Source organism: Suncus etruscus, chromosome 11 (genome assembly GCF_024139225.1).
Source record: "Suncus etruscus isolate mSunEtr1 chromosome 11, mSunEtr1.pri.cur, whole genome shotgun sequence".
Taxonomy (NCBI): Eukaryota; Metazoa; Chordata; class Mammalia; order Eulipotyphla; family Soricidae; genus Suncus; species Suncus etruscus.
Genome location: NC_064858.1, coordinates 70,459,693 through 70,484,803, shown reverse-complemented (window position 1 = coordinate 70,484,803; position 25,111 = coordinate 70,459,693). Strand labels below are relative to the sequence as shown.

Here is a 25,111-nt window from a genome sequence, read left to right as displayed (position 1 = left end):
CACAGTGTGTGTGTGTGTGTGTGTGTGTGTGTGTGTGTGTGTGTGTGTGTGTGTATACTATTCATTTGTTGAAGGGCATCTTGATTGTTTCCAGAGTCTGGCTATTGTAAATATATATACATATATATGTATATATATACACAATGGAATATCATGCACCCATCAGGAGAGATGAAATATGAAATTTTCCTGTACATGGATGTATAGGAATCTGTTATGCTGAGTGAAATATGTCAGAGGGAGAGCGTTAGACACAGAATAGTATCACTCATCTATGGGTTTTAAGAAAAACTAAAGACATTACTGTAACAATAGAGTTAAGGGCTGGGAGGGCCGGAAGAATCAGCTCACAATTTGAAGCTCACCACAAAGAGTGGTGAATGCTGTTAGGGAAATAACTACTCTTACTACTAACATGACAATGTTAAAGAATGAGGGAGGTAGAATGTCTGTCACAATATAGGCAGGGTGGGAGAGGAGGGGCATTGGTGGTGGGAATGTTGCACTGGTGAAGGGGAGGTATTCTATTTATGACTGTAACACAACTATGAACATACTTGTAATCATGGTGCTTAAATAAAGATTTATATTAAAAATATTGAAACAAAAAATAAAAACAAAAAAACCTATGGTGGGGTTGAGAGGTGGTGCAAGTGGTAAAACATCTGCCTTGTCCATACTAGCTTAGGATGGACCGCAGTTCAATCCCCTGGCGTCCCATATGATTCCCCAAACCAGGAGCGATTTCTGATCACATAGCCTGAGCGTCACGGGTGTGGCTGAAAAAAAAACAACTATGGAATATATTCACAACAGAACACTACTTTGGCTATAAGAAAAGATAGAACCATGTAATTTGCTACTTCGTTGATGGATCTGGAGAGTATCATGCTGAGTGAAGTTAGTCAGAAGGAGAGGGACTAAGAGAGATCCCTTGAACAAGTGGCATATAAAGAAACAGGAAGGGAAAACAAATTTGCCCAAAACAATAGTTGCCCAGAACTCTTCTACAGTATTGTACTTAGGAGTAGTATTTAACTGTAGTTTTGACCCCATAGTGGGGGTTGAAGGTAGGGGCAGGTAGAAGAGAGGCTCACTCTGGTGGAGGGTGTTGTGGACTTTGGACATTGGACATTGTATGTATGAAATATATTAACAGTATTGTAAATCATGGTACCTAAAAATGTTTAAGATTATTTTAATAACTCCTTTCTTTTTCCAAAAGAGTGAGAAGCAGTTTTGAACCTTTTGCATAAATTTCCCTTTGGTTTAAGTAGCATATGAGATTAGTTCATTTACTATAAAATGAAAAAACATTTTAATGAATAATTTTAACTTAGTCTATTATTTTCTAATTTCTATTTTAGTCCATTATTTTCTGTTAAAGGGTCTTTAAGTTAAATTTGAAAATTCTTCTCGTGAAATTATGTTTAGTGATAACTAGGTAGTTAGTAGCAGCTTAGCTGGTAGCTCTCTGCCAATAGCAATATTTTAATAAAATTATTTTTATTTAAATTATTTTGTACTAAAAAAATCATCATTAGGGTGTTTATGTTGGTCTTTAATTCCTTTGATTTTTCTTTTGTAGAAAGAGTTCTGTGAGTCTTCCCAGATCAATAAGGGCTTTTCCTTTGCATATTTTTCTGATGTGTTTATTTTGCTATGAAGCGATGTTTAGATTATTCAGTTTAGATATTTCATTTTTATCTAACTTTCTCTCTCATATTAAAGGGATAATGAATCAAATATATGAAGAGATCTCCCAAGCTCCAATAATATTTAAGTAAACATGAAACTTCAGTTCAAATAACTACATTTAATTGGTTTTTGTTAGGGGAACACACTTGATGGTCCTGAGGGCTTATTCTCCACTCTGCTCAGGGATCACACCTGGTGATTCTTACAGAACTATATGGGGTACTGGGAGTCAAACCCAAGTCAGACACATGCAAGGCACTTGCCCTAATGATGTTTGATGTTCTCTCTCTCTGTGTCTCTCTCTCTCCTCTCTCTCTCCCTATCTCTCGCTCTCTCCCTCTTTCTTTCTCTCTTTCTCTCCTCTGTCTCTCCTCTCTGCCTCTTTCTCCCTCACTCACTTTCTTGCGTGCGCTCTCTCTCTCTCTCTCTCTCTCTCTCTCTCTCTCTCTCTCTGTCTCTCTCTCTTGCTCTCTCACCTTCCATTTCCTTTAAAATTGTGATTTCCGGGGCAAGAGAGATAGCATGGAGGTACAGAAGGACAGTGGTTCGAATCCCGGCATCCCATATGATCCCCTGAGCCTGCCAGGAGCAATTTCTGAGCGTAGAGCCAGGAGTAACCCCTGAGCGCTGCCGGATATGACCCAAAAACAAAACAAAATTTTGTGATTTCCAATATAATTTTTCGGTCAAGTTTTTATATGGATATACTGAATGATAACTGAGGTTTTTCTTTTATTCTATCTAAAGTAAAATTTATCCCCAACAGGGCTGGAGAGATAGCACAGCAGTTGAGCATATGCCTTGCATGCAGTCGATTCAGGATGAATGGTGGCTTGAATTCTGGCATCCCATATGGGCCCCATGTCTGCCAGGAGTGATTTCTGAGCATAGAGCCAGGAGTAACCCCTGAGTGCCGCCGGGTGTGACCAAAAAACAATATATAATATATATATATATAATAAAAACTAAAATAAAACAATAAAAATAATAGAATTTTGGGGGCTGGAGCTGTAGCACTAAGCGGTAAGGTGTCTGTCTGCCTTGCGCATGCTAGCCTAGGATGGACAGCGGTTTGATCCCCAGGCGTCCCATATGGTCCCCCAAGCCAAGAGCGATTTCCTAGCTCATAGCCTAGAGTAACTCCTGAGCGTCACTGAATGTGGCTGAAAAATCAAAAGAAAGAAAAAAAGAAATGTTTAATTTCATATATTCTTTATACTACGATTAATGTTAAAATCGGGTTTTTCTGAAACTCGGTAAGTAAATCTTAAAGAAATAGTTCACAAGGTAATTTTTCAGAAGGTATAGTTTACCTTCTAGCTGCACCATCTCCAATTATTTCCTGTAATTCTATGTATCCCTCACTTTACTCCTTTGATTAAATAACGTGCCTATGCTTTCATTTTCTGTCCTTTTGGGGGAACTTGTCAAATGATCTCGGTCTTGTCCTGTGTAATTGAAGAGACTTTATGTGGCTCTAAAAGCTGATCACACGAGTTTGAGTAGAAGAATAATTTATGAGATGCCAAATGAAGGGTCATTATTAATACTGTCTCCTCTGAAATGAATATATACGCTCTCTTGCTCATGCATGGCAAGATCTTAACTAGATCAAATAAGCTAGAGGCCTCTCAAAAAGGCCTTATGAACAGATAGCATTGGGCCCATAAGCTTACTTTAATTTGTCTTTTTCAAAGACAGTTTAATGAGATTAAAAAATATATAAGAAAACATGTCTGAGTATCGGCCTGTCTATAACTTTCACACAAATGCTGCTCTAGGTAAAAATCCAATTTGAAGAAGCTGTGATTTGCTATATTCTTAGGTTAACATCTAACAGTCATTCATCCACTGGAATGATAAACTTAGTGAGTTGTCACACTATGAAACCAAATGAGGATTGAAAGCAAAGAGAGTGGGTTTTCTTCATGTTGAAGAGAAGTTAATTTCTAAGTGTTTTGACTTTATCTAGAGCACTCCTGACTCAAGGTTTAGCAATCATTGATACTAATGATGTTTATGTAGTGAGAAGAGAATAGTGCTTTCTTTTACCTTTTTCTTTTTTGATTACAAGCAAATCTATTTATTTCTTCTGATTAATCTCAATTGTTGGATAAGTCCTACCTGTTTCCACAAAGCACTTTTTATTCCACAAGCACATGGTGTAGGTAGGACATATAAATAAGTAAGTAGATTAGCTTTAAGATAGATACCTGTAGTAGAAAAATAAGTGTTCATTTATACTATATTTATCTGGGCTTTTTTATTTTAAGCCCAGTTTAGAAAGCTGAAGTTCCTCTCATCAAAAAAAAAAAAAAAATCCTCTCTTACCAAAGCTTCTGAACTCCTCTCAGTGAGTTGATCTATCTTTTGGATATTTAGTCTCATAAATATTTTATGTTTCATCATATCAGCATGAAAACTCTGTTAACCACAATTCTGAACTATGATTTTTTTCATACTCAAAGCACACAGCTGACACTGAGTTCTTGTCACAAGCTAAGTGCCATTCTAAACTTTTTTATAATTCCTGTAATTTTCTAAGTAATGGAAACCACTGCTATCTTCACTTGATTCAGAAAAAATAAACTTACACCAGTTCAGCAATCTGACAGAGTCCCATATTCTTTAAGTGGTCACATCTGCCACCTCATCGTGAGAGCTACTGACATTTAACCACTACTGTCTTGCCTCCCAAGATGTTACCTGCTTAATCCTCTTCAGGACTGACCACCACAGTAATGTGCTCTTTGTCCTGGCCTTCTCAACTCTTAAGGTTTCCAGTTATTTTTATATCTTTTTAGTTCATTAATATCTAACCATCTCCCATCATACCCAAAGCAGTCATAAAATGTGATAGATGAATAATAACTATGAGTACTTATCAAACTTGTTCCATATGTTGAATACTGTTCTTATTCAGATCGTCAGAGGTTTTATAAAATCTTATACCATGTAAGTGATAAGGAAACTAAGATAGAATAACTACATATTGCCCAAGGTCACACTGCTCTTCAAGAGCAGAGACAAGATTTAAACTCAAATATCAAATTCTGGAGTTATGCTCTGAATTAATGAATGAATAAATGAATGAATTAAGATAATATTACTAAATAAGAAATTATTAAAATAATACATGAGTAAATGTATGAATGGATTATAACATGAAAAGATAGAGAAAGTTGTAAGAAAATGTTTGCCTTACCTACAAGAGGAAGTAAGGTGAGAAAAATTTAAGTAGAGTTAACAAAAACCTGGATAATGTTAACACAGTACACTGGGGCCAGAGTGATTGGACAGCAGGTAGGGATTTTGCCTTGCATGTAACCCAACCTAGATTCAATCCCTGGCAATTTATATGGTCTCCAAAGCCCACTGGCTGTTATCCCTGGGCATAGAGGCAGGAGTAAGTCCTGAACACAACCAAGCATGACACCCCCCAAATAAATTAACACAGACATCATGCATTACTGGAGATAATGGTCATTTTGTCAATCAATTCTAATGGAGCCTACAGAGGTAGTACAAATGATAAATCACTTATATGTGGTCCACCCAGGTTCAATCTCTGGCTCCTCTGATCTCTGAGCACAGAGCCTAGAGTAAGCCCTGCACATAACTGGGTATGACCCACCCCTGCAAAAAATAAATATATGTATGAATATATCAATAACCCATGCATTAAGAAGGTCTTGCATATGGCAAGTTTTTATTTTTAATGTTCTGCATGTTATTTTCTTTCAGTGCCACCGTGGGCCTTAATTGCCATAGCCATAGTCGCAGTTCTTTTAGTCCTGACTTGCTGCTTTTGTATCTGTAAGAAATGCTTGTTCAAAAAGAAAAATAAGAAGAAGGGAAAGGAGAAGGGAGGGAAGAATGCTATTAACATGAAAGATGTCAAAGACTTAGGGAAGACCATGAAAGACCAGGTAATGTATTCATTCGGTGTTTCTTCATTATTTCATAAAAATTAATGAGATTGTCATCTAATTAACTGCTAAACAGTATCATTGTTGTAAAGTTATTTTGCAAACCTTTTGGTCATTATACAATATCCCAACATTTTGTGGAAACATTTGGTTAGGTAATGTCTAATCTGGTATACATAGAAACCAGAAAAGGACATTCATGACCACCAAAGACATCATATGGGTCCACTTTCTTGGAGTGATTAAAGAATCCTTTTGATCTGTATATAGGCAGACTGAGAGTTCACCTAAAAGAGTAAAAAATAAGTTTCTAACAAAATTCAAATGTGTTTTTCCTATATCCTAAAATTAAAACCTAAACACAGTGAAAAATGTGAAATGATAACGATAGCATGTCTTTCTAGAATGAAGAAATTTATATTTTTATTTATGGAATTTGTTCTGTCTGATACAAGCTTATAACTTATAGAAAGGTGGTGGTGTTTATTACCTGTTATGGCCTGGATAAATATCCCAAGATGTCAAAAGTAATTAATAGAGAGAACTGAAGCTTAATTTTTTCATTGCTCTCCTATTTTTTGAATAAAAAGTGGAAAAATGAGTCAAATTAAAAAATATTAAGAAGTCTGTGAATTTTTAGTAATTTGTTATTTCAGTATAGTATTTAAAATTTCACTCAAAAAGATGTTTACTATTTTAAGTAGATTGTTTTGTTTATGTAGCATACTGTGGTCTTATTTTACTTTATAAATAATTGAACACCTAAATAAATTTCAATGTTGACAAATGGAAGTACGCCTTGGTAACCAAATATGTAATACTAGCTTATATTAATTTGAAGTCAAATAATAATAGCTATTAATGAGTTTTATTAATTTTCTAAAGAGGTAAGAAGAAAAAGCAAAATAGTATATGAACACTTTTAGATGCTGGTCACATGGTAATTATTGAATCTCCTAAGTTCAAAATTATACAGTACAAAGTAAATTTTTTCTTAAATAATTGTATTTTCAAAATATTTTTAAAATAATAATGGTGTATGCATATGGAAAATAACATAGTCTAAAACCTCTCACGTAAGAGCAAATCAAACATGAGAGGTATTTTAGAAAGGATTTTAGATACATAAGCACTAGGGCAATGAGTAATTTTTTTTACCATTTTCAATTTATATAAAAAGCTCACAGAAATGAAAATGTCATTGTTGGTGGCTACATTTCTCTTAGGAAAGATTTTTACATTAAGAAAGGATTTTAAAATTCCCTGCAATAACAAAATATAACTATGCATAAGTATTTAAACAGCAGAAAATATATAAAGTGATTTTATTTTAAATGTCTTAAACTTGCAAACACTAAAAGTATAGAAGGAAATATCAACTCGTAAAGTCATAGGTCTGGAACAACCATTAATTCACAGTTTTCACTAACATGTATGGCTATTTTCATTTTTATTCCTTCTTCCTCTATCCTCCTTCTGTGGGTTGTATCTCATGACTGTTCTGGACTGTCCCTTGCGGTAGGTTTTTTCCCTGCTACTCAGACACCCTTGTCAATGCTCCCAGACATTTAGTGGCCTGGCAGCTAGGCACCTCTGCCCAAGGTCTAGCATTCTGACACACATCGAGATGCTGAATTAAATTGATTCCTTTTGTTGATAAAGGTTTTTCTTTTGTGCAGGAAACAGAACAATAGTAGAAAGCTCAAATTTGGAACTGAGGGGTATAGTAAGATAGCTCAGCCCCCTCACAAGTTAACTTTTTTATTATAATACCCAAACCTAAACATTTTCACTTAACAAACCACAAATGCTCCTTTTAATGAACAATTTTAATGTCAAAACAAGCCAGAAACATGGTGTCAAATCTTTAATGTTTCAAACAAGGGCTGATATTCCCAACACATACTTTTTTTTCCTACACAATCAATCAGCAGTCAAGCTCTCCCTGCTGCTGGATTTGCAAGCTTTTTCTTCCACATTTTGTTAGGGAATGCAGGTGATGCCACTCTATCACTCTAGAAAGATTATAATAGCTACTGATTTAATAGGTCTGAAGTTAATGGAAGGGTACAGGAAAATGTCTTGCTTAAGCTCAGCCTTTGGGACAAGAATAGACTTAATCACTTTAGTGATGAACAGCAGCACTGAGAAATTAGCAAAAATTTAGCCCTATTTCATGCAGAGCTAATTACAGAGCTGGTCCTGAACCTTTTATTAGGGCAAAAACCACTTTGGGAGAAGATATAATATTTCGGCTCTTTCAAATTGGTTGGAGCCGAAACAAGATATGTAAATGATTGGTACTGAAAGAAAAATTTTGGAAAGTATGTTCATGATACATATTTTTTATTACTTGGTGGGAGTCACATGCTGATGGTTTAGGTAGAAATAAATGTGCATTCACCTGATACTACTAAAAAATAAGACCTGAAATGGAGGAAAATATCCTAAACTGCAATTTTCTGAGCAAATTTTTCTGTGGCCACATTCAAGACTTTTGCAGAGATAAGGTCAAAAAGGACTTCACTACCCACACTCCTCTCATTAAATGCAGTCAGTGCCTTGTTGTCACAGAACTTCCATCTTCATCTAGTGACTCTCATCCAAGTTAATATAATTTTTCAAATCATGCTGTTGTTTCTGACATTTGACTTTCAGTAAATCCACATTTGACTATTTGAAGAAAACACAACATAGAAACTAAACTTTCTAAATTAAGTGATGTGGGGTGGACCAGATTGGGAAATGGTCTACACAGATCCTAAAATGGTAATTGCAATGGGAGAGATCTCTGACTTTAGTTCTGCCTTAGAAATGTTGCCTTCCACACCAAGGTGTTTGTTTAAATTGATCCTGCCCATCTTCATTTTTCAGGACTAACTACTGTTAGCTGACCTAGGCTAAGCAAGAAACTTGGTACAGTGGAGGAAAAATAATGCCTGTATCTAGGAGGTTGAGAGGTGGAGAGAAGAGGAGAGAGGAGGAGAAAGGGTACTTGGAGTATGGTCAGACTCTGCTGCCTTTTAGAACCCTAATTGTTCTTGCATTTGATTCTGCCAGAATTCCTAAATCTTATTTTACTGGTTTCAATGGTTAAGATTCTTATTCTTTGTCATGAAGTCACTTGCCTGGCAACCTGCTGACCACAGTTCAATTCTCCAACATCAGATAGGGTTCCCCAAGCACCACAAGGGGCCACTCCTTAGATAGTCAGGAACAATCCCTAAACTCCAAGGTTATGATAGTCCAAAGACACCCCCCAAAAAAGAAAAAATATATATTAATGACCTTTGACAGAGATATAAAGCATTCTACTATTTATATTATTTATCTTGATTTCTGTGAAATACTACAGTTGCATGTAGAAGACACAAAGTAGTCATGAATATGCTATGATTTTACTATATAAAAAGGTAATATAAAGGTTGAGACCAACAAAATACAAATAAGTGAGTCAAGCAACAAATGTACTTGGGAGGTGGGTGCTCATGAGTAATACCCAAGAAAGTGGAGGAGTGGAGGGATAATCTTAGTCATACTCTACCCAGTAGGGGTTGGCTAATCACACACACACACACACACACACACACACACACACACACACACATACACACACACACACACACACACCAGCAAACTCCAGGCCTCTACATGCAAAGCATTTGCCCCAGTTTTTTAAGACACCTCTGGTTCCTTACATAGAATTTTCTTAAATTTTACCTCACTAGTCATTAGGAAATATTTTGTCATTTTAAATATTTAATAATAATAAATATTGTAAACTAAAGTTTTTTATTGTTTATTTTTGGTTTGGAGGCTACACCCCAGGTTCTTAGAGCTTATTCCTCACTCCTTTCTCAGAAATCACTCCTGAAATGGCTCAAGGGACCATATGGGATGCTGGGGACCTTACCTGGGTAGACAACGTGCAAGGCAAGCCCCTTAACTGTTGTTTTATCACTCTAGCCCCTATAAAGCAATAAGAACATGCAATTCTGGCAATCAAATTTCTAATATTTATAGTCTTTAATTACTTTAGCAAAATATGTGCAATTATTAGGAAAACACATTTTTTCAAAAAGGAGCATTTGACTCTATTTTATAAAATAATGAGCTTTCTAGTATTTCAATTATATTGTATTTAAGTTTTAGATTTGAAAAAATATTCAATTGCTCTGAATTGAGTTTTGAAGGCTCAGTATCATGATTTTTGTTTGTTAATGCAAGATAATTTTAATACAAATTTCATATTTAAACAAGATTGCAAACCTAACTCTTTTATCTCTTGATATCAAATAGAACCATGAATCAATTTAATTCAACCTAGTTTTCTGCGGAGCTGTTATGAAAATGAAACAAAATTTAACTGAGGTGGGGTAAATTTTTCTCTAAACATGCATTTGCTGGTGGCATGTTTTTTCCTTTTTCCATAACCATTATTAATTTTTATATAAAATACAATTTTCTAAAAATAGCTTTATAACTATCATTTTAAATGGAAGAGTAAAAGCAAAAAGACCCTGTATTCCACATCAATTCCTCCACTGCATGTAACAATGATTTTTTTAATATGATGCTTAGTATCTCTTTAAACTACATGAATGTAAAACCTGGCCTGGTTAAGAGCATGTTTATCATACCTCTGGAAAAATAGTTCTGTTATATCCAAAATTAAGATCAAGTTGATATTCTGATTTGCAAAAATTTGACTTTTTTTGCTTGCAATTTTTGAGGGGCTTATTTCATTGCTTCCATATTGCTTGCTGACTGGCAGGGGGGAATTCCATGCACAAATGGAATTTAAAAAATATGTGAGCAGCAAATGTAAATGTGTGTCAGACAATCAGATTTTCGGCATCTTAGTGCTTGCTTCTATTAGCTTGGAAGTCTAACCAAGACTTAGTTTAATGCAAGGTTTCGTAAAAATTCAGTTGGTCTCACGTATGATTCCTTTCCCTACTCAAAAGGCACTTAAGGATGATGATGCTGAAACTGGATTGACTGAAGGGGAAGAAAAAGAAGAACCTAAAGAAGAGGAGAAATTGGGAAAACTTCAATATTCACTGGATTATGATTTCCAGAATAATCAGGTCTGAAGGGGTGGAAATGTTTTTCTAATACTATTACATTTTCTGAAGTTGAAAAGTAAAAATAGTAAGAGGGGGATTACCATGGAGACAGGTTGGGGCAGGGGTATGGGAGGGAAATTGGGAGCAATAGAGAGTAGAAAATGAACACTTGAACACTGGTGAGTGCTGTGGACGTGCTGCGTCCCTAAGCAAGACCTTAGTGGGGTCCGTAAATCCTCACTGGGAGTAATCAGAAACATGAAACGGACAAATATGAAATATGAAATAATGATACCACATGCAGTATGTGTGGGGTCAACATGTTTCTGGCAAGATATGACAAATTTAATCTTCAGGCAAGGGAGTATATAAAGGGAAAAAGAGGCAGTCATAACATGAAAGGAATGCAATGTACATTGTTTGAATTTAGAACAAATACACATAGCTTCAGGTGGTTTGTAACCTTAGAATAGAATAGGTTTCAGTTAGGAGTTAGAGGATAAAAGGAAGACTGAATTCTTACATATCAAAGAAGTTCCTGGCCCTAGGTGTCATTACTGATGTAAATCAAGGGATAGCAGGAAATCCTGGTTTACTCCTGATAACAAATATTCTTAACCTGAGGGAAATAGTATTCTAGCTAGGGGCTAAGACCCACTTCCTATGATCCGGTAATAGAAAGAGAATAACACTAAAGAAAGGGGTACAGTAATTATACTTAGTAAAATAGCCTAAACACTGACCAAACCTGTTTGTAAGCACGTATTCAAAGTGACAGGGAGAGACCCTGAGACAGAAATAATTTGCTGTTGATGCTCAAAGGCAGGGAGAGAAGACCATTGTCTTGAAGATGCTATGTTTTGAGTTGGCCTTCGGGAATGAAAAAGGCTGACCGAAAGAGAGGTAGCTTGGCTGGACTTTGAGTTGCAAATATACTAAGGCAGCAGGGAACTTTTAGCAGTTTGCTTTGGTACTGAAATTCCTTTAATGATTGCAGTGTAGCGAAGGCCGAATTTCTGTAGTATAGCAGAAACGAATTAAAAGGAAAATGTTAAGTCACTACCATGTAAGAAATATGACAGAAATATCGCCAGTGATCCACACAAGGGGCAATGATTGAGTTCTACAAACGGGCCTTCTGGCAGATATTTCTTGGGAGGAAAATTAGGCACTGCACCAGGAAAGCCAAAAGCCACGTCTGGTGCGTGCTTCCTTTTGTGGGTAGTGACAGGTGAGGGGATGGGTGTTGGAATATTCTATGAAACTCAACCATCAACAACTTTTAACTCTCATGGTAAATCAATAAAAAAAATTTTTTAAGAAGAATGGCATAGGGCTGGGGAGTTAGCTCAAGTGGCAGAGTGCTGCAGACGGGTTGCGTTGCTAAGCAGAACCTCCGTGGGGTCCAGGAACTTTTGGGAGAAAAGTGGGAGCACAAGTGGACGAATATGAAATAAATGAGACCACACAAAATGCATTGTATGGGGACTCACGTCCAAGAGAACGAAAGACAAATTTATTTTTCAGCCGATGACATTTTAAGCACAGGCTCTGGAATGCAAGGTACAATGAGGGACCAAGCCTTAAATTTACATATTAAAAGACTGTTCTTCAGGTGAGAAAGAACTCTGCTGGAGGGCAGTGAAACCAAAGCTGGGGATGTTTTTGGTTTAGCAAAATGCAGGTTTTTCAAGAAACCAGGAGAGAGACAGAGATATTTATGATGTAGTAGCTGGAAAATAGATTTTAGGGGGGGGGGGCAGAAATAATTGTTTACCATCATAGAGCTAGACTCAGAAAAACAAGCTGTTGGTGCCAGGTTATACAAACTAGCCAGCAGGGAACTTTTGGCGGTCTTTTGGTACTGACATTTCTTTGTCTGTAGGAGAGCTGAGGCTGGATTTCTATAGTGGCCACATAGAGAGAAAAATGTAATGCTACAGCCATGTTGGAATTACACCCAATGATCCACGCAAAGGGTCAAATGATTGACTTCGCTAAACGGGCCTTTTGGCAAATAATTCTTTTAGAGGAAGGCACTGCACCAGGAAAGGGAAAAACCATGTCTGGTGCATGCTTTCTTTAAATGGGAAGTAACAGCAGAGAGAGCACTTACCTATGAGAAATTGATCCTTAGAACCTACTGGAACCCTAGCAATGTGGAACATAGCCCTGGTGGCCTCTTAACATAACCAAGAATGCCCTGATTTCAAAGTATAAAGGACCAGAGAAATGGCCTAGGGGCCTAGGTTCCAGCCCCATCCACACCTAGCCTGGACAGCTGTGAACCAAAAAAACTCCAACAAGCAAGGCCTGAGCAGTGGGTATATTCAGACCCTCATACTGAGTCTGCAGACAGTGTTGGTTAAGCACTGTTCCCCAATATAGCTCAAAAGGACAAAGAAATGAATCAACACATAAATAACAAAAACGTATATGACACAATTTTACTGTCTTACTGGGGCTCTATACTTTCTCAGGGCTAGCTGACTGTCTGAATGGATCTGTGATGTTTCCATAAATTGCCTGGTTCCTTATGGAAAACCAGACCATGAATAAGAAAGTTTAAATGATTTATTGACAAGATTCTCAGGAGCTTTAGGTTTCTGACCAGTCCTAGACAGGTAAAAAATATTATGAATGATGAGGGTAAAATAAAGGAGAAGCAATAAAACCAAGGAAATCTAGTCTACTACCAAAAGAATGATTGAATGTTTAGATCCCAAATAGACTGATTCAATACAGGAAATTTCCTTTGCTCTTACTTCTTTGAGGTTATGGTAAACAAATGCCTCCAAATGTCCAAAAAAAAAAAAAAAGGGAAGAGAAAAGGAGGGGAGGGGGGAAAGAGAGGGGAAGAAAGCGGGGAGAGGAGGACAGAGGAGAGAAGGAGAAGGCAGAGGAGAGGAGGGGAGGTGAGAGGAGGGGAGGGCAGAGGAGTGGAGGGGAAAGAAGAGCAAGGGAGAGGAGAGGAGAAGAAAGGAGGGAAGGGGAAGGAAGGAGAGGAGAAGGGAGGAGAGTAGGAGAGAGGAGGAGGGACGGGGAGAGGAGTGGAAGGGAGGGTAAGGGAGGAGAAGGTAAGTGGGGGCTGAGGAGAGGAGAGGGAAAGAGGGGAGGGAAGGAGAGGAAAAGGGAGGGGGAGAGAAGGGGAAGAGAAAGGAGTAGGGGAGGGGACGGGAGAGGAGTGGAGGGGAGAAGGGAGGTGAGGGGGAGGAGAGGGGAGGAGGGAAGGGGAAGAGAAGAGAGGAGAAAGGAGTTGTGGAGGAGAGGAGGGGAGGGGAGAGGAGCTGAGGGGAGAGGAGCTGAGGGAAGGAGGGGAGAGGAGAGGAGGGGACGTCCCGGGAGAGTAGGGAAGGGGTGGGGAGGGAAGGGAAGGAAGGAATTGCAGCAAGATACTTTAAACATTTCATTTGCTCAAAGGGGAATATGCAATTATCAAAGCTATTGATGAAATAGTTTTTAAGTACAGGCAATCCCCTACTTGTTGATATAACTTCTGTAATTAGAATTCACAGTATTCAACCTATTTCATTTACTTAAGGCGCAAACAGCTAGCAGGTAGAATACGAATGAACTCAGCACTCAGTCTGATCCTGAGCATTTTCTCCAATTGTCTTCCCCTCTGTGTGGCAGAACAGTTTTCCTCAGATTTCATGAGATTCAGGTCCAAATCAGGTGAGGCAACTGTGCATTAAGCCAAAATTCAAGCCACGACTTCAAAACAAAATGGCTAGGGAAGAATCAAAGATGAAAAGTTGGCAATAGTCTATGAATTTCAAAGTCAGGAAGCCCTTACATCATATTATTATACAAGGTGAACTCTTAGGACTAAAGAGGTGGCAATTCTGAAAAATTAAAAAACCCAGCATTTTTATTTTGAATGTCTATATTGCTTCCTTCAAAGTGACAATGAATCTGGTATCCCTGCTTCAATTTCTTTAAAAAAAAAAAAAAAGCGCCATTAAGTAATGTCATTAAGTAACCTTTTTCTCAGTGGCCTGATTAAGAAGCAACACAAGAATCTGGCTTTTAAAAGAAAAGTCTTGCCTCATAAATAAGCCTTCTTAGACATTAATAATGTTCCTTCATCAGCTGAACTGTTTCATTTAAAAAGTAGGAAATAATTATTGAAATCAACTAATTTAAACAAAAAGGTTGTAAAAGTCCTCTGACTAAACCTCCACTTTCAACTATTTAATTTACTCATTTGTTGAGTGAGGAAAAAGACATCATGCATGTAAATACAATTATTCCTAAGTATGTCTGGTTTCTCTATTGTGGAGAGAAATTATATTAATAAAACCCTCATGCTCAGTTTTGACAACTGACATGTCAACTTAGTAAAACTAAGCAGTGGGAGACATTCTGTAATTTAGGAATCAACAATTCAAATAATGTGTTTTACTTTCAGAAACTTCCAGAGAGGTCCTGATAAAAGATGGATTAATATTCTCTACCATATTAAATACAAGTTTAGATGATCAACTATGAGGTGATAGAAGGTCATGGTTCCTTTTTGGTATAACAATTTGTACATTACCATAGACTTGAATACTTATAACTCTAGTACCTAAGTAAAAATTGAAAATATTTTAAGCAAAACTACTTTGTTTTATTTTGGGGCCATACACAGGGGTGTTTAAGGCTTACTCCTGGCTCTGTGCTCAGGAATCACTTTTGACAGGCTCCAGGGACCCTATGGATGTTGGGGATTAAATTCGAGTCAACTGTATGTAAGGTAAAAGCCCTGCCTGCTGTATTATCACTCAAACCCCATGCAAAGCATTAAAAAATTGTATGCTTCACTATAACCCTTTCTAGTATTAACACTTTCAAGAAATCTCCTTATTATTTTATAGTTTAACAATTATAAATTATTTCATAATTTAAAAGAATTACATGACTTACACTTATAGTTAATTAAATATAATTTATTTAACTGATAGATAACAATTCCTATCACTTTCTTAAAAATTGAACCATCAGGATTCAGGATTTTATTTATAAGTGAAATTTTCTTACTTATATATTCTAGGGAAGCTCCAGGGCAACTTATGTTACTTTCACTTAAAATCTGTTTTTCAGAAATATATTCACCTTCTTACACATATTCAAAATTTTCTACTCAGCTATTCTTTCTTATTTTCTAGCACATACCTAATGATATCTCAACCAGATTTGTCTAATTTTGAAATATAAATTGGCCTTGAGTATCATTTTTATAAAAAAAAGATTTCTCATTGAAAATAGCACTAGATTTTCACATCAAATATTACTGCATTTATTGTTTCTTATCACACAAATTTTAAAGTATATTTGCTTTTAGAGCATGTAGACTATCCTATCTGATATTATTATTTAATTTTATGCATCAATATTCCCAAATGTCTGCAGTTAATCTGATTTATAAAAGCATTTCTATGAGTCATGGTAAATGAAATTTGGGCAGTGTCATCTATAAGAATATAATCACATCTACAATGTTGTTAACCAAAGCTGAACCCCTAAAATGTTCTCACTAAGAATCTTACATGATGGAGAAAATGTAAAACTTATATTTTAGGCAGAGGATAGGAATAGGGATGGAGAAAGTAGAAAAGGTAACCACCAATTATGAGCCAAAATTTTAAGATTTTAAGGTATAAATTATATTTTAAAAGTTTGAGTTTATAAGTATATTTCCGATTCTTTCTCTTCACATCCAAAAATTGACTGCAAAAACATTTTTTAAAAAAAAAAACTAAGGAAACTGTGGTACATATAGACAATGAGATATTATGCAGCCATCAGGAAAAATGAAGTCATAAAATTTTCTTATACAATGGATGGACATGGAAACTATTATGCTGAGTGAAATAAGTCAGAGGGAAAGAGAAAGAGACACACACAGAATAGTCTCACTCATCTGTGGAATTTAAGAAAACTAAAAGACAGTATTGTAATAATGCTCAGAGACAATAGAGATGAAGGTGAAAGAACTGGACCATGATATGAAGCTTAAAGAGTGTGAGTGCAGTTAGAGAAATAACTATGCTAACAACTATCATGACAATGATAGTGAGTGAGAAAAATAGAATGCCTGTCTCAAATGCAGACAGAGGGTGGGGGAGGAGGGAAAGGGGGCATTGGCGGTGGGAAGGTTGCACTGGTGAAAGGGGGTGTTCCTTTTTATGACTGAAACCCAATTACAAACATGTTTGCCATCATGGTGCTTAAATAAAGATATACTAAAAAAAAGAATGCTTCATAAAGAGAGTTAGTCTTTATGCTTAACTCCTAAAAAGTAAAGAGATAAAGTGAAAAAAACAAAATTTTGCTTATTCATATGGAATTAAAAATCAATATCAAATACTGATAACTCAAGAGATAAATTGCTTTATTAATTATATCTTTATAAATATGTCTATGTGAACTATTATTAATTACATATCCTTTATGGTCAACAGTTCAGCATTCTATTACTATTGTACAATGACTCACAAAGACATGAAAACTTTAAAATAAAGGGTTTAGGAAAAATATTAAGTCAGTCCACCAAAAAGCATTTAAGAACATGGTTTTAATTTTACAGAAAAATAGGTATAACTCTAAGGAAGTAATTTGTGTTTCTGTTCCATGGGCAAAATTTTCAAACATATATTTCCAGGCTGGTATAAAAGATTTTGGTATAACTAACTTTACTGTGTTTATAAAAATTGTGTAACAGTTAAGTCTGTTATACCACCTTGTTGTTTTCCATGTGGGTCTACAGCAATATGTTGACATAAATTGTTGATGGCATCTAGAACAGTTTACTCACACCTTTTGTTGTCTCTACAAAATATTAATGCCTGTCTACACATTCATTCAAAATAGATCACTCAGAAATAGGCATGAAGAAATGCAGAGATTTCTGTTGTCTACAAAAAGTATTAGTCACTTTGCATTAAAAATCTCATACATAATGTTCCTTTTATATAAAAATGCTCATCCTACGTTTTTCTTTGACTTCACTTTCTATATTTAAGCGAAGGATTTAACATAAAAGGTTGAAAAACTGTAATTGTAAATTGGAAAACTTGTAAATTAAAACAAAAAAAAATCCAGAACAGTCAAATTTGACAGCTTTAGATTTACTTTGCTAACTGCTATCCAATTTCTAAAACATTTCTATTTAGTTACTCTGAAGTTCAGAAAAAAATATATTCCAACTTTATAATTATAGACTTGTGATTGTTTAACAATTTATTTCCACTTATAAATCATACCCTGGAAAGAAAAATAATGCACAAGGGCTTTTAACAACTGGAAGTTATTTGATTGCAGCCCTTTTGCAAATCTGAATTCCATATTTAACTGTAATCAGCAACCTTTTAAAAGCCTCTTTTGTGCGTATAAACCAGGCTTCCTAGAGTCTGCATCTGTCATAATTGGGTTTCAGGAATCTATAGAGCTCGCTTCATTTGCCTTCTGTGATCAAATTCATTTTTTAGAAAATGAAGGCCTATTACAAGCAAAGAGAAAGAGAGAGAAGTCCTATAATGCAGCATTGTGAGCCAATTCATCTTTCCCCATCCCACCAATGTTTGTGTTTGATTCTGTTCATTTCAGCTGCTGGTAGGAATTATCCAGGCTGCAGAGCTGCCAGCCTTGGATATGGGCGGCACATCTGATCCTTACGTGAAAGTGTTTCTGCTGCCTGACAAAAAGAAGAAATTTGAGACAAAAGTCCATCGAAAGACCCTTAACCCTGTCTTCAATGAGCAATTTACATTCAAGGTAATTTTAGGGGGATGCATAACTTTATCTTTTGTTTTCCATAATTAGACCCAGCTCATCTGGGTGACAGCCTCACAGACAATTATACTTAAATATTTCTCTTTATTAGTGCCTGTCCATCGAAAATTCTAGACTGTGTATTAGATGGAGTCAAAGACTGAGTCAGCTTGGCCATTTCATAATGGAGCAGAGTCTGAACTAAGTCTAAATGGTCATGTTGCTGTCTAAGAGGAGAGATCAGCTCCAAGTGAGCCTGTAGGCTTGAGTCGCTCCCCCTTAAAAAATAACATTCCTGACTTGAATTTCAGCCACATATATAGTCCAGGGAATAAGGTGTTTGCCTTGCAAGCAACTGACTGGATTGATCCCCAGCACCGCATATAGTTCCTGTGCACCTCTCCCCCAAAAATAAAGTGCCTGAAAATAAACCTTTTTGTAACCACAGAACAAAATGGATGTGTTCTGTTGTTTAAACAAAGAGATATTATAGCCATGATTGCCAAATTCAGTTTGTACCAGTGCTGTTTGTGCCCTCTAAAACTACTCTTCATCTTTCTACCAGAAAAACTGCATCTATAATATTTTTCTATACTCCTAACAATTTTGTCTCACTTTTGGTCTTTCCTCAGTGTTGTTTATCATGAGACACCTAAGTTGACAAATGTTAACAAAGAGAAATTTGGCCATGAAATAGCCACAATTGGATCTGCAGGCCTCAGACCTCTACCCACATAATCTAATGTCTTGCCTTGAAGACCTACATTAAAAAAAATTCTCTTGCAGATATATTTAATATTTCAGCTTTCTAATACATTACTTAAAACAATACAAAAGTTGAAATATTGACATGAATATGCTAGCAGACACTAAGAGTCACTTTTGAACACATACAAAAACTAACCCTGAAAACAGCCAGGTGTGGCTCAAACGTCCAAAAATAATTTCAGAAATATATGTGAGGCTTTATTTTGCTGTTTTTGAAGTGGAAGGATTAAAACATACTTTATCTTTAAAAGTAGAGAGAGGGTGGTCTGGGAAGACAGTTCAGCATTCAGGTCAATAGGTCTTGTATACATAGCAACCCAAGTTTGAACTCCAAAACTCTATGACTTCTCCCCCACCCAACACCATCATTGTAGTTCTGGCAGCCCCAGATTGACTAAGACTGTGAAACCCAGCACTAAGATTTATTTGACTTTACCACCAAACTGTCCAGCTAGGTTGCCCCTAGAACAGGCGTCTCAAACTCAATTTACCTGGGGGCCGCAGAAGGCAAAGTTGGGGTGAGGCAGGGCCACATAAGGGATTTTGCTTACCGAATATTCGCAATAAAAATCGCATTAGTAAGAAAGAAAATCGCAAAAAATTGCATTAAACATTTGCATACCCCGAATGGAACTGCTCGGGGTATGCAAATGTTTAATGAGATTTTTTTTTCTTACTAATGCGATTTTTATTGCGATTATTCGGTAAGCGAATAATCGTGAAAGCTTCGATATTTGAAGGTCGGCCGCGGGCCACAAAATGTTGTACGGAGGGCTGCAAACGGCCCGAAGGCCACGAGTTTGAGACCCCTGCCCTAGAATCACCAAAGCTGGTCCAAGGTCTTTAAAGTCCTACTTTCGCAACAAAATGACAGTGGCCAACTTAGATAAAATTTTAAAGAGTTTCCTTCCACTGTCACATATTTTTTTTTGAAATTTACTTCTTCCAAAAAGTGTATTCAAATGCTATCAAGAAAGGAGAAAAATTTTTGCCTACCATTTACTAATTTAATCGTTGTATTCCATCAGATTTCAAATAGATAATAACAATATTTTAAATCTTGGAAAAGCAAAAACTTTCTGTACATTGATGATCAATGTCCCTCTTTCTTAATATTCAAAGTGAATTGAATTGACCTATGTCAATGTCCCTCTTTCTTAATATTCAAAGTGAATTGAATTGACCTATGTTTGTTGGAGCATGACAATAATTTATACTGATAAGATAGGAAGTATATGAAAGTTGATCAAACCTTCACTCCAAGTCTCAAAAATTTCTTAATAAGGCATCTTTACCTAGTTACTGAAGGGTGGCTTTTTTGAATTGAACTGCTTTTCCTGAAAATTAAAAATGTCATTAAAAGGTGGCCGAAGCATAGCACCACAGACTCAGGTCAGATCCGAGTTGGATCCCCAGCATCCTATATGGTCCCTAGCCTGCCAGAAGTGACTTCTAAGTGCAGAGCCAGGAGTAACCTCTTTGCACTGCTGGGTGTGTCCCCCAGCCCCCCCCCCCAAAAAAAAAAAACCAGAATCCCAACCCAGAGCATCTGTCCTAGGGATATTTGAGCAGCTGAAGAATTAATCAGTACATGGCTCTTGGCCATCACTCATCCTACACAATAAGCTTAACCTAGAATGAACTTCGAAATCTATATGATAGTGCATCTCTGGTGTTGAAAACATCAATTTTTCAGTTAGTTCTTGCCTACCAATAGATTATTTTAGGGAGTGGGTGAGGCAGCTTCTGAGTTTCATTTCAGTCCTTTGCCACTCTGAGCTACCTCTTAAGAAGTGGCTACTGCATTCAGTGTTGGCGTCTTAAAGACTTCATAGATAGAACTTTGGAAACACAAATATCTACTTCTAACTATATTGTAGTCTGGCAACATGCTTTATTATAATAACAAAGTATTCTCCAAGAAAAACTTATTTATGTTGTCAGTTTGTCTTGGCTTGTTCTTGTATTTAACATGACTAATAGTATAGCCATTATTAAAGACAAAGCTTCTAGACCTTCTGAATAAAATGATAAATTACTATTGTAAGTTATCATTTTCACACAAGTAATTGAAGCTTCAAGCAATTAGTCAAATGATTCCTTTTAAGGAAAATCTACAAGCACAGTTATCCCTCTATTCTGTTTTCTTAAAATAAATAGCAAAATTAAACAAGTAAAAGCTTAAAGCTGTTTTGCAACATGATATTTTATGTTCATGGTTTGTTTTTGTTTTTTTTTTAATGTAGGTACCATACTCAGAATTGGGTGGCAAAACCCTTGTGATGGCTGTCTATGATTTTGATCGCTTCTCCAAGCATGACATCATTGGAGAATTTAAAGTGCCTATGAACACTGTGGATTTTGGTCATGTAACTGAGGAGTGGCGTGATCTACAAAGTGCTGAGAAGGAAGAGGTAAGAAAGACATTAGTGTCTTTACTCTGACAAGCTGGGCTCACCACTTTCTACTCAGACAAATAATTTGCTGAGAGCTGCTTTTTGCAAAGGGAGGTGTGGGATATGGTCTTCCAGCTTCTGAGAGCTGGCAAAACAGGGACGGGAAATGCAGAACTTCATGAAAAATAGACAAATTTTCTGATTATCATTTGAAGGAAAGAGAAAGATTTCTGCACCAGGTTCTTAAATTATTGAGATTGGGTGGAATGAATAGGGAGATACATACACACGCACACACACACACACACACACACACACACACACACAATCACACTTCCCTTCTGAGGACTTACAAAATGCCACACAACACTCCTACTTCTTTAAAAGGACAGCGAAAAATTACCTTATTGTTTTTCCATCACCATTCTGTGCCTCACACCATTGAGTGATAGTTATTATTAAATAGATACAAAAGACCTTTTCCTTGATTATTTCTGCATATTGCTGACAGTTTATTGTTTATCCAACATAGATTAATGTATGATGAGTGAAGTATCAAATAGAATTCACTAGGGCTGATATCAAATCCATTTTTTAAATGACTCCCATTTTTATAAGTATTCTTCATATCATTTCATTTGGTTTTAATAGGTTAGCCTTGAATTTTTCTGTGATTTTGAAAGTAAAGTTCAATATCCTGAGTGCATTTAAACTACATAAAAATCAATTCTATTTGATTATGTTATGCTTGCCTGGTGCTAGCATTTTTCTATGTGATGGTCTCAACAGACCAACTCTACCAATCCAAACAAAGCTAGTAGATTCCTGAAATAACTCCTTGACTAGCCTCTTTTTATTTAGCTGTTGGTGAGTGTGAGTGTGTGTGTGTGTGTTATTGCCGAGGGACCGAAGAAGACAGTCCTAGTTACTTAAAGGTCCTAGAACTAGGAGACCCTTAACATCAGACCTTTTGGGAGTCCGGAACTGTTCAAGAAACAGCTACTCTGTCCCCTGGTCATCTTCTCAGTCTATGTTTGTTTGGGTTATTTTGGAAACCAGTACAATGCAAAGAGATTTTAAACAGATGTGTTGGTCAGTACTAAAAGTGAACTTTAGAGGTCAGAGTGATATAGCACAGCTGTAGGGCATTTGCTTTGCATGTGGACAACCCAGGACAGACCTGGGTTCAAGCCCTGGCATCCCTGTGCCTGCCAGGAGTGACTTCTGAGCACAGAGCCAGGAGTAACTCCTGAGTACTGCTGGGTGAGATGCAAAAACCAAAAAAGGAAAAAAGTGAACTTTAGGGGCCAGAGTGATAGCACAGCAGTAGGGCATTTGCCTTGCATGCGGATGACCTAGGATGGACCTGGGGTGGACCCAGGTTTAATCCCTGGCATCCCACATAGTCCACCAAGCCTGCCAAGAGTGAATTCTGAGTGCAGAGCCAGGAGTAACCCCTGAGCACCAATGGTTGTGGCCCAAAAAAAAAAAAGTGAAGTTCACTGGTGCCCTAAAATGTATTTAATTGTATAAAAGCAGTCTAAATTATGTTAAATGCTGTTTGATTTTTGTAAAATACATATTACAACGTAATAGATTAATCAAAATTAGTTCCTTAGATACTAAGATAGATTTGTCCCTGCTCTAGGTTTCAAAAGGAATGGGAAAATATAAAATATTGAGTTTCTGGATCAAGGATGTGGTTCTATAAGATGAGAAAATACTCCGGGTTAAATCCCTGGTACTACCAAAAATATATTTATATATGTAAACATACATATTCAAAATGTTGTGTAGATACATATGTGTAAACATAATGTGCATAATACTAACCTCTATATTCAATTGTATTACTCTTACAAGTAGGTCTTCCCTATAAAGTGACTAAAAATTACACTAAAATCAATATTTATAAAAATAATATTCAGACATTCTACCATAATTTTTCTGATCATTTAGCAAAGTAGTCATTTGTTATGATTGAATGTTTTTGTTTGACTCAAATGTTGGACTTTGTGTAAATTCCTTACAGTTGGGAGGGGGCAAAGTTGGAACAACAAAAGGTTATTGGCTCTTCTGAACTGCCAGGGTTTTGTTCTTTGATTAGTTGAGTATAAATGCAAAAATCTTGTACTTGGCAATGCCCACATGCTGAGAGTCATTGATTTTCCTCACCTCCACCTGGAGAACAGACAAAGGGCATGCTCCACTGGGTTTCTCACATTTGGAGGGCGAGGGGAGAATTCTGTTTTAAGAGAATGCTTTTCCTTCTCAAAAATTCTTTGAATATGAACAGGTTGAGGCTAAATTGACAAGGTTGACTATGGAATCTAGAAGATTAGGAAAATTACCCCCAAATCATCACATTCCCTTTTCTCATATTTTTCTTTTTTCTTCTAAGACTATTCTCCATAAGCTTTTGGTCACCCAACTAGCTCAAAAATATTCACTATGCAAACATGTAGTATGCACCACTATATTTCCGGAACTATGAGGCTTGTTGTAGTTGTTGAAGTAAAGAGATTAAATATTGCCCAGCTTATTAAGTTTTTGTATCTCTTTCTCTTCCCTCACTCCTATCTCTCTCTGTGTTGCTTCTTGCCAACTAAAATGGTTTCTAAGGAAAGTTTTCTGTAAAATCTTATTCTTACAATCCAACATTCTCGAGTTTCAATCCTGACTGGCCATTTACTTAGAGACCTTGGACAAGCCACTCAGATTCTACAAAATCCAGTTCATTTAAAGTGTATTCAATGAATAAGAGAGATCTGGTCTACTTGGGCATTCTTTTCTGTGTTTTCTTTCCTTCTTTTCACTTTTCTCTAGATTTATTTCTCTATTCCCTTCCCTGCTGTGATTGTATTTATTGCATGCCTGTGAAGTTTTTTTAATAAGAAATAATTCTACAATTACAGTCTTTTGAACTCTGGAAGATTTCCTCTTTGATATCTGCATGAGACTAGTAAGTGTAGATTTCCTATTATGTGGCTATTTCCTTTTATCATGATATTGAAAACCTCATAAAATAGATATCTAGCTCACAAAGTATACCTAGATGACAAGACTCAAGTATAAAATAGTCTCAAAATAACTGAAATAAGACTCCAATTACAATTATGTCAGAAGAATTATTAATCTCACTGATGTGTGCTTTCTTCATGCTCTGGCCATTAACTGTAGAAAATCATCGAGAGGTGAATATATTCAAGTCTTAGTTTTCAAAAACTAATGCTTTTCATGATAATATTTTAGTTTGGCTTTTATCTTATAGTATTAAGATGTTATATTTAATGCATGCTGAGTGAAAGAGAACTAAAAGTCAGAAAAGAAATCCAAGAAATAACATGAATATTGCTGGGAGGACAAAGGAAGGGACAGGGAAAAGAGGAGGAAGAGGCAAATTAGACACAATGTAAAGAACTGCCTAAAAGGATAGATGTAAGCTGGAAGATGCTAGAACTTTGGTGATGATGAAGGTGCAGTAACTTCATACATC

At 36.3% G+C, this 25,111-nt stretch overlaps 1 protein-coding gene across 3 annotated transcripts in view; it reads left to right on the top strand.

Moving 5' to 3' along the window:
• Positions 1 to 25,111, top strand: part of SYT1 (synaptotagmin 1) — a 594,801-nt gene that overhangs the window by 378,878 nt on the left and 190,812 nt on the right. For 2 of the 3 annotated variants that reach the window (XM_049783492.1, XM_049783493.1), the window contains 4 exons: positions 5,443 to 5,627; positions 10,595 to 10,717; positions 18,287 to 18,454; positions 21,466 to 21,633. In XM_049783492.1, the coding sequence (XP_049639449.1) occupies positions 5,443 to 5,627; positions 10,595 to 10,717; positions 18,287 to 18,454; positions 21,466 to 21,633 (644 nt within the window). The remainder of the gene's footprint in view (positions 1 to 5,442; positions 5,628 to 10,594; positions 10,718 to 18,286; positions 18,455 to 21,465; positions 21,634 to 25,111) is intronic. The other variant, XM_049783494.1, reaches the window with a different exon arrangement.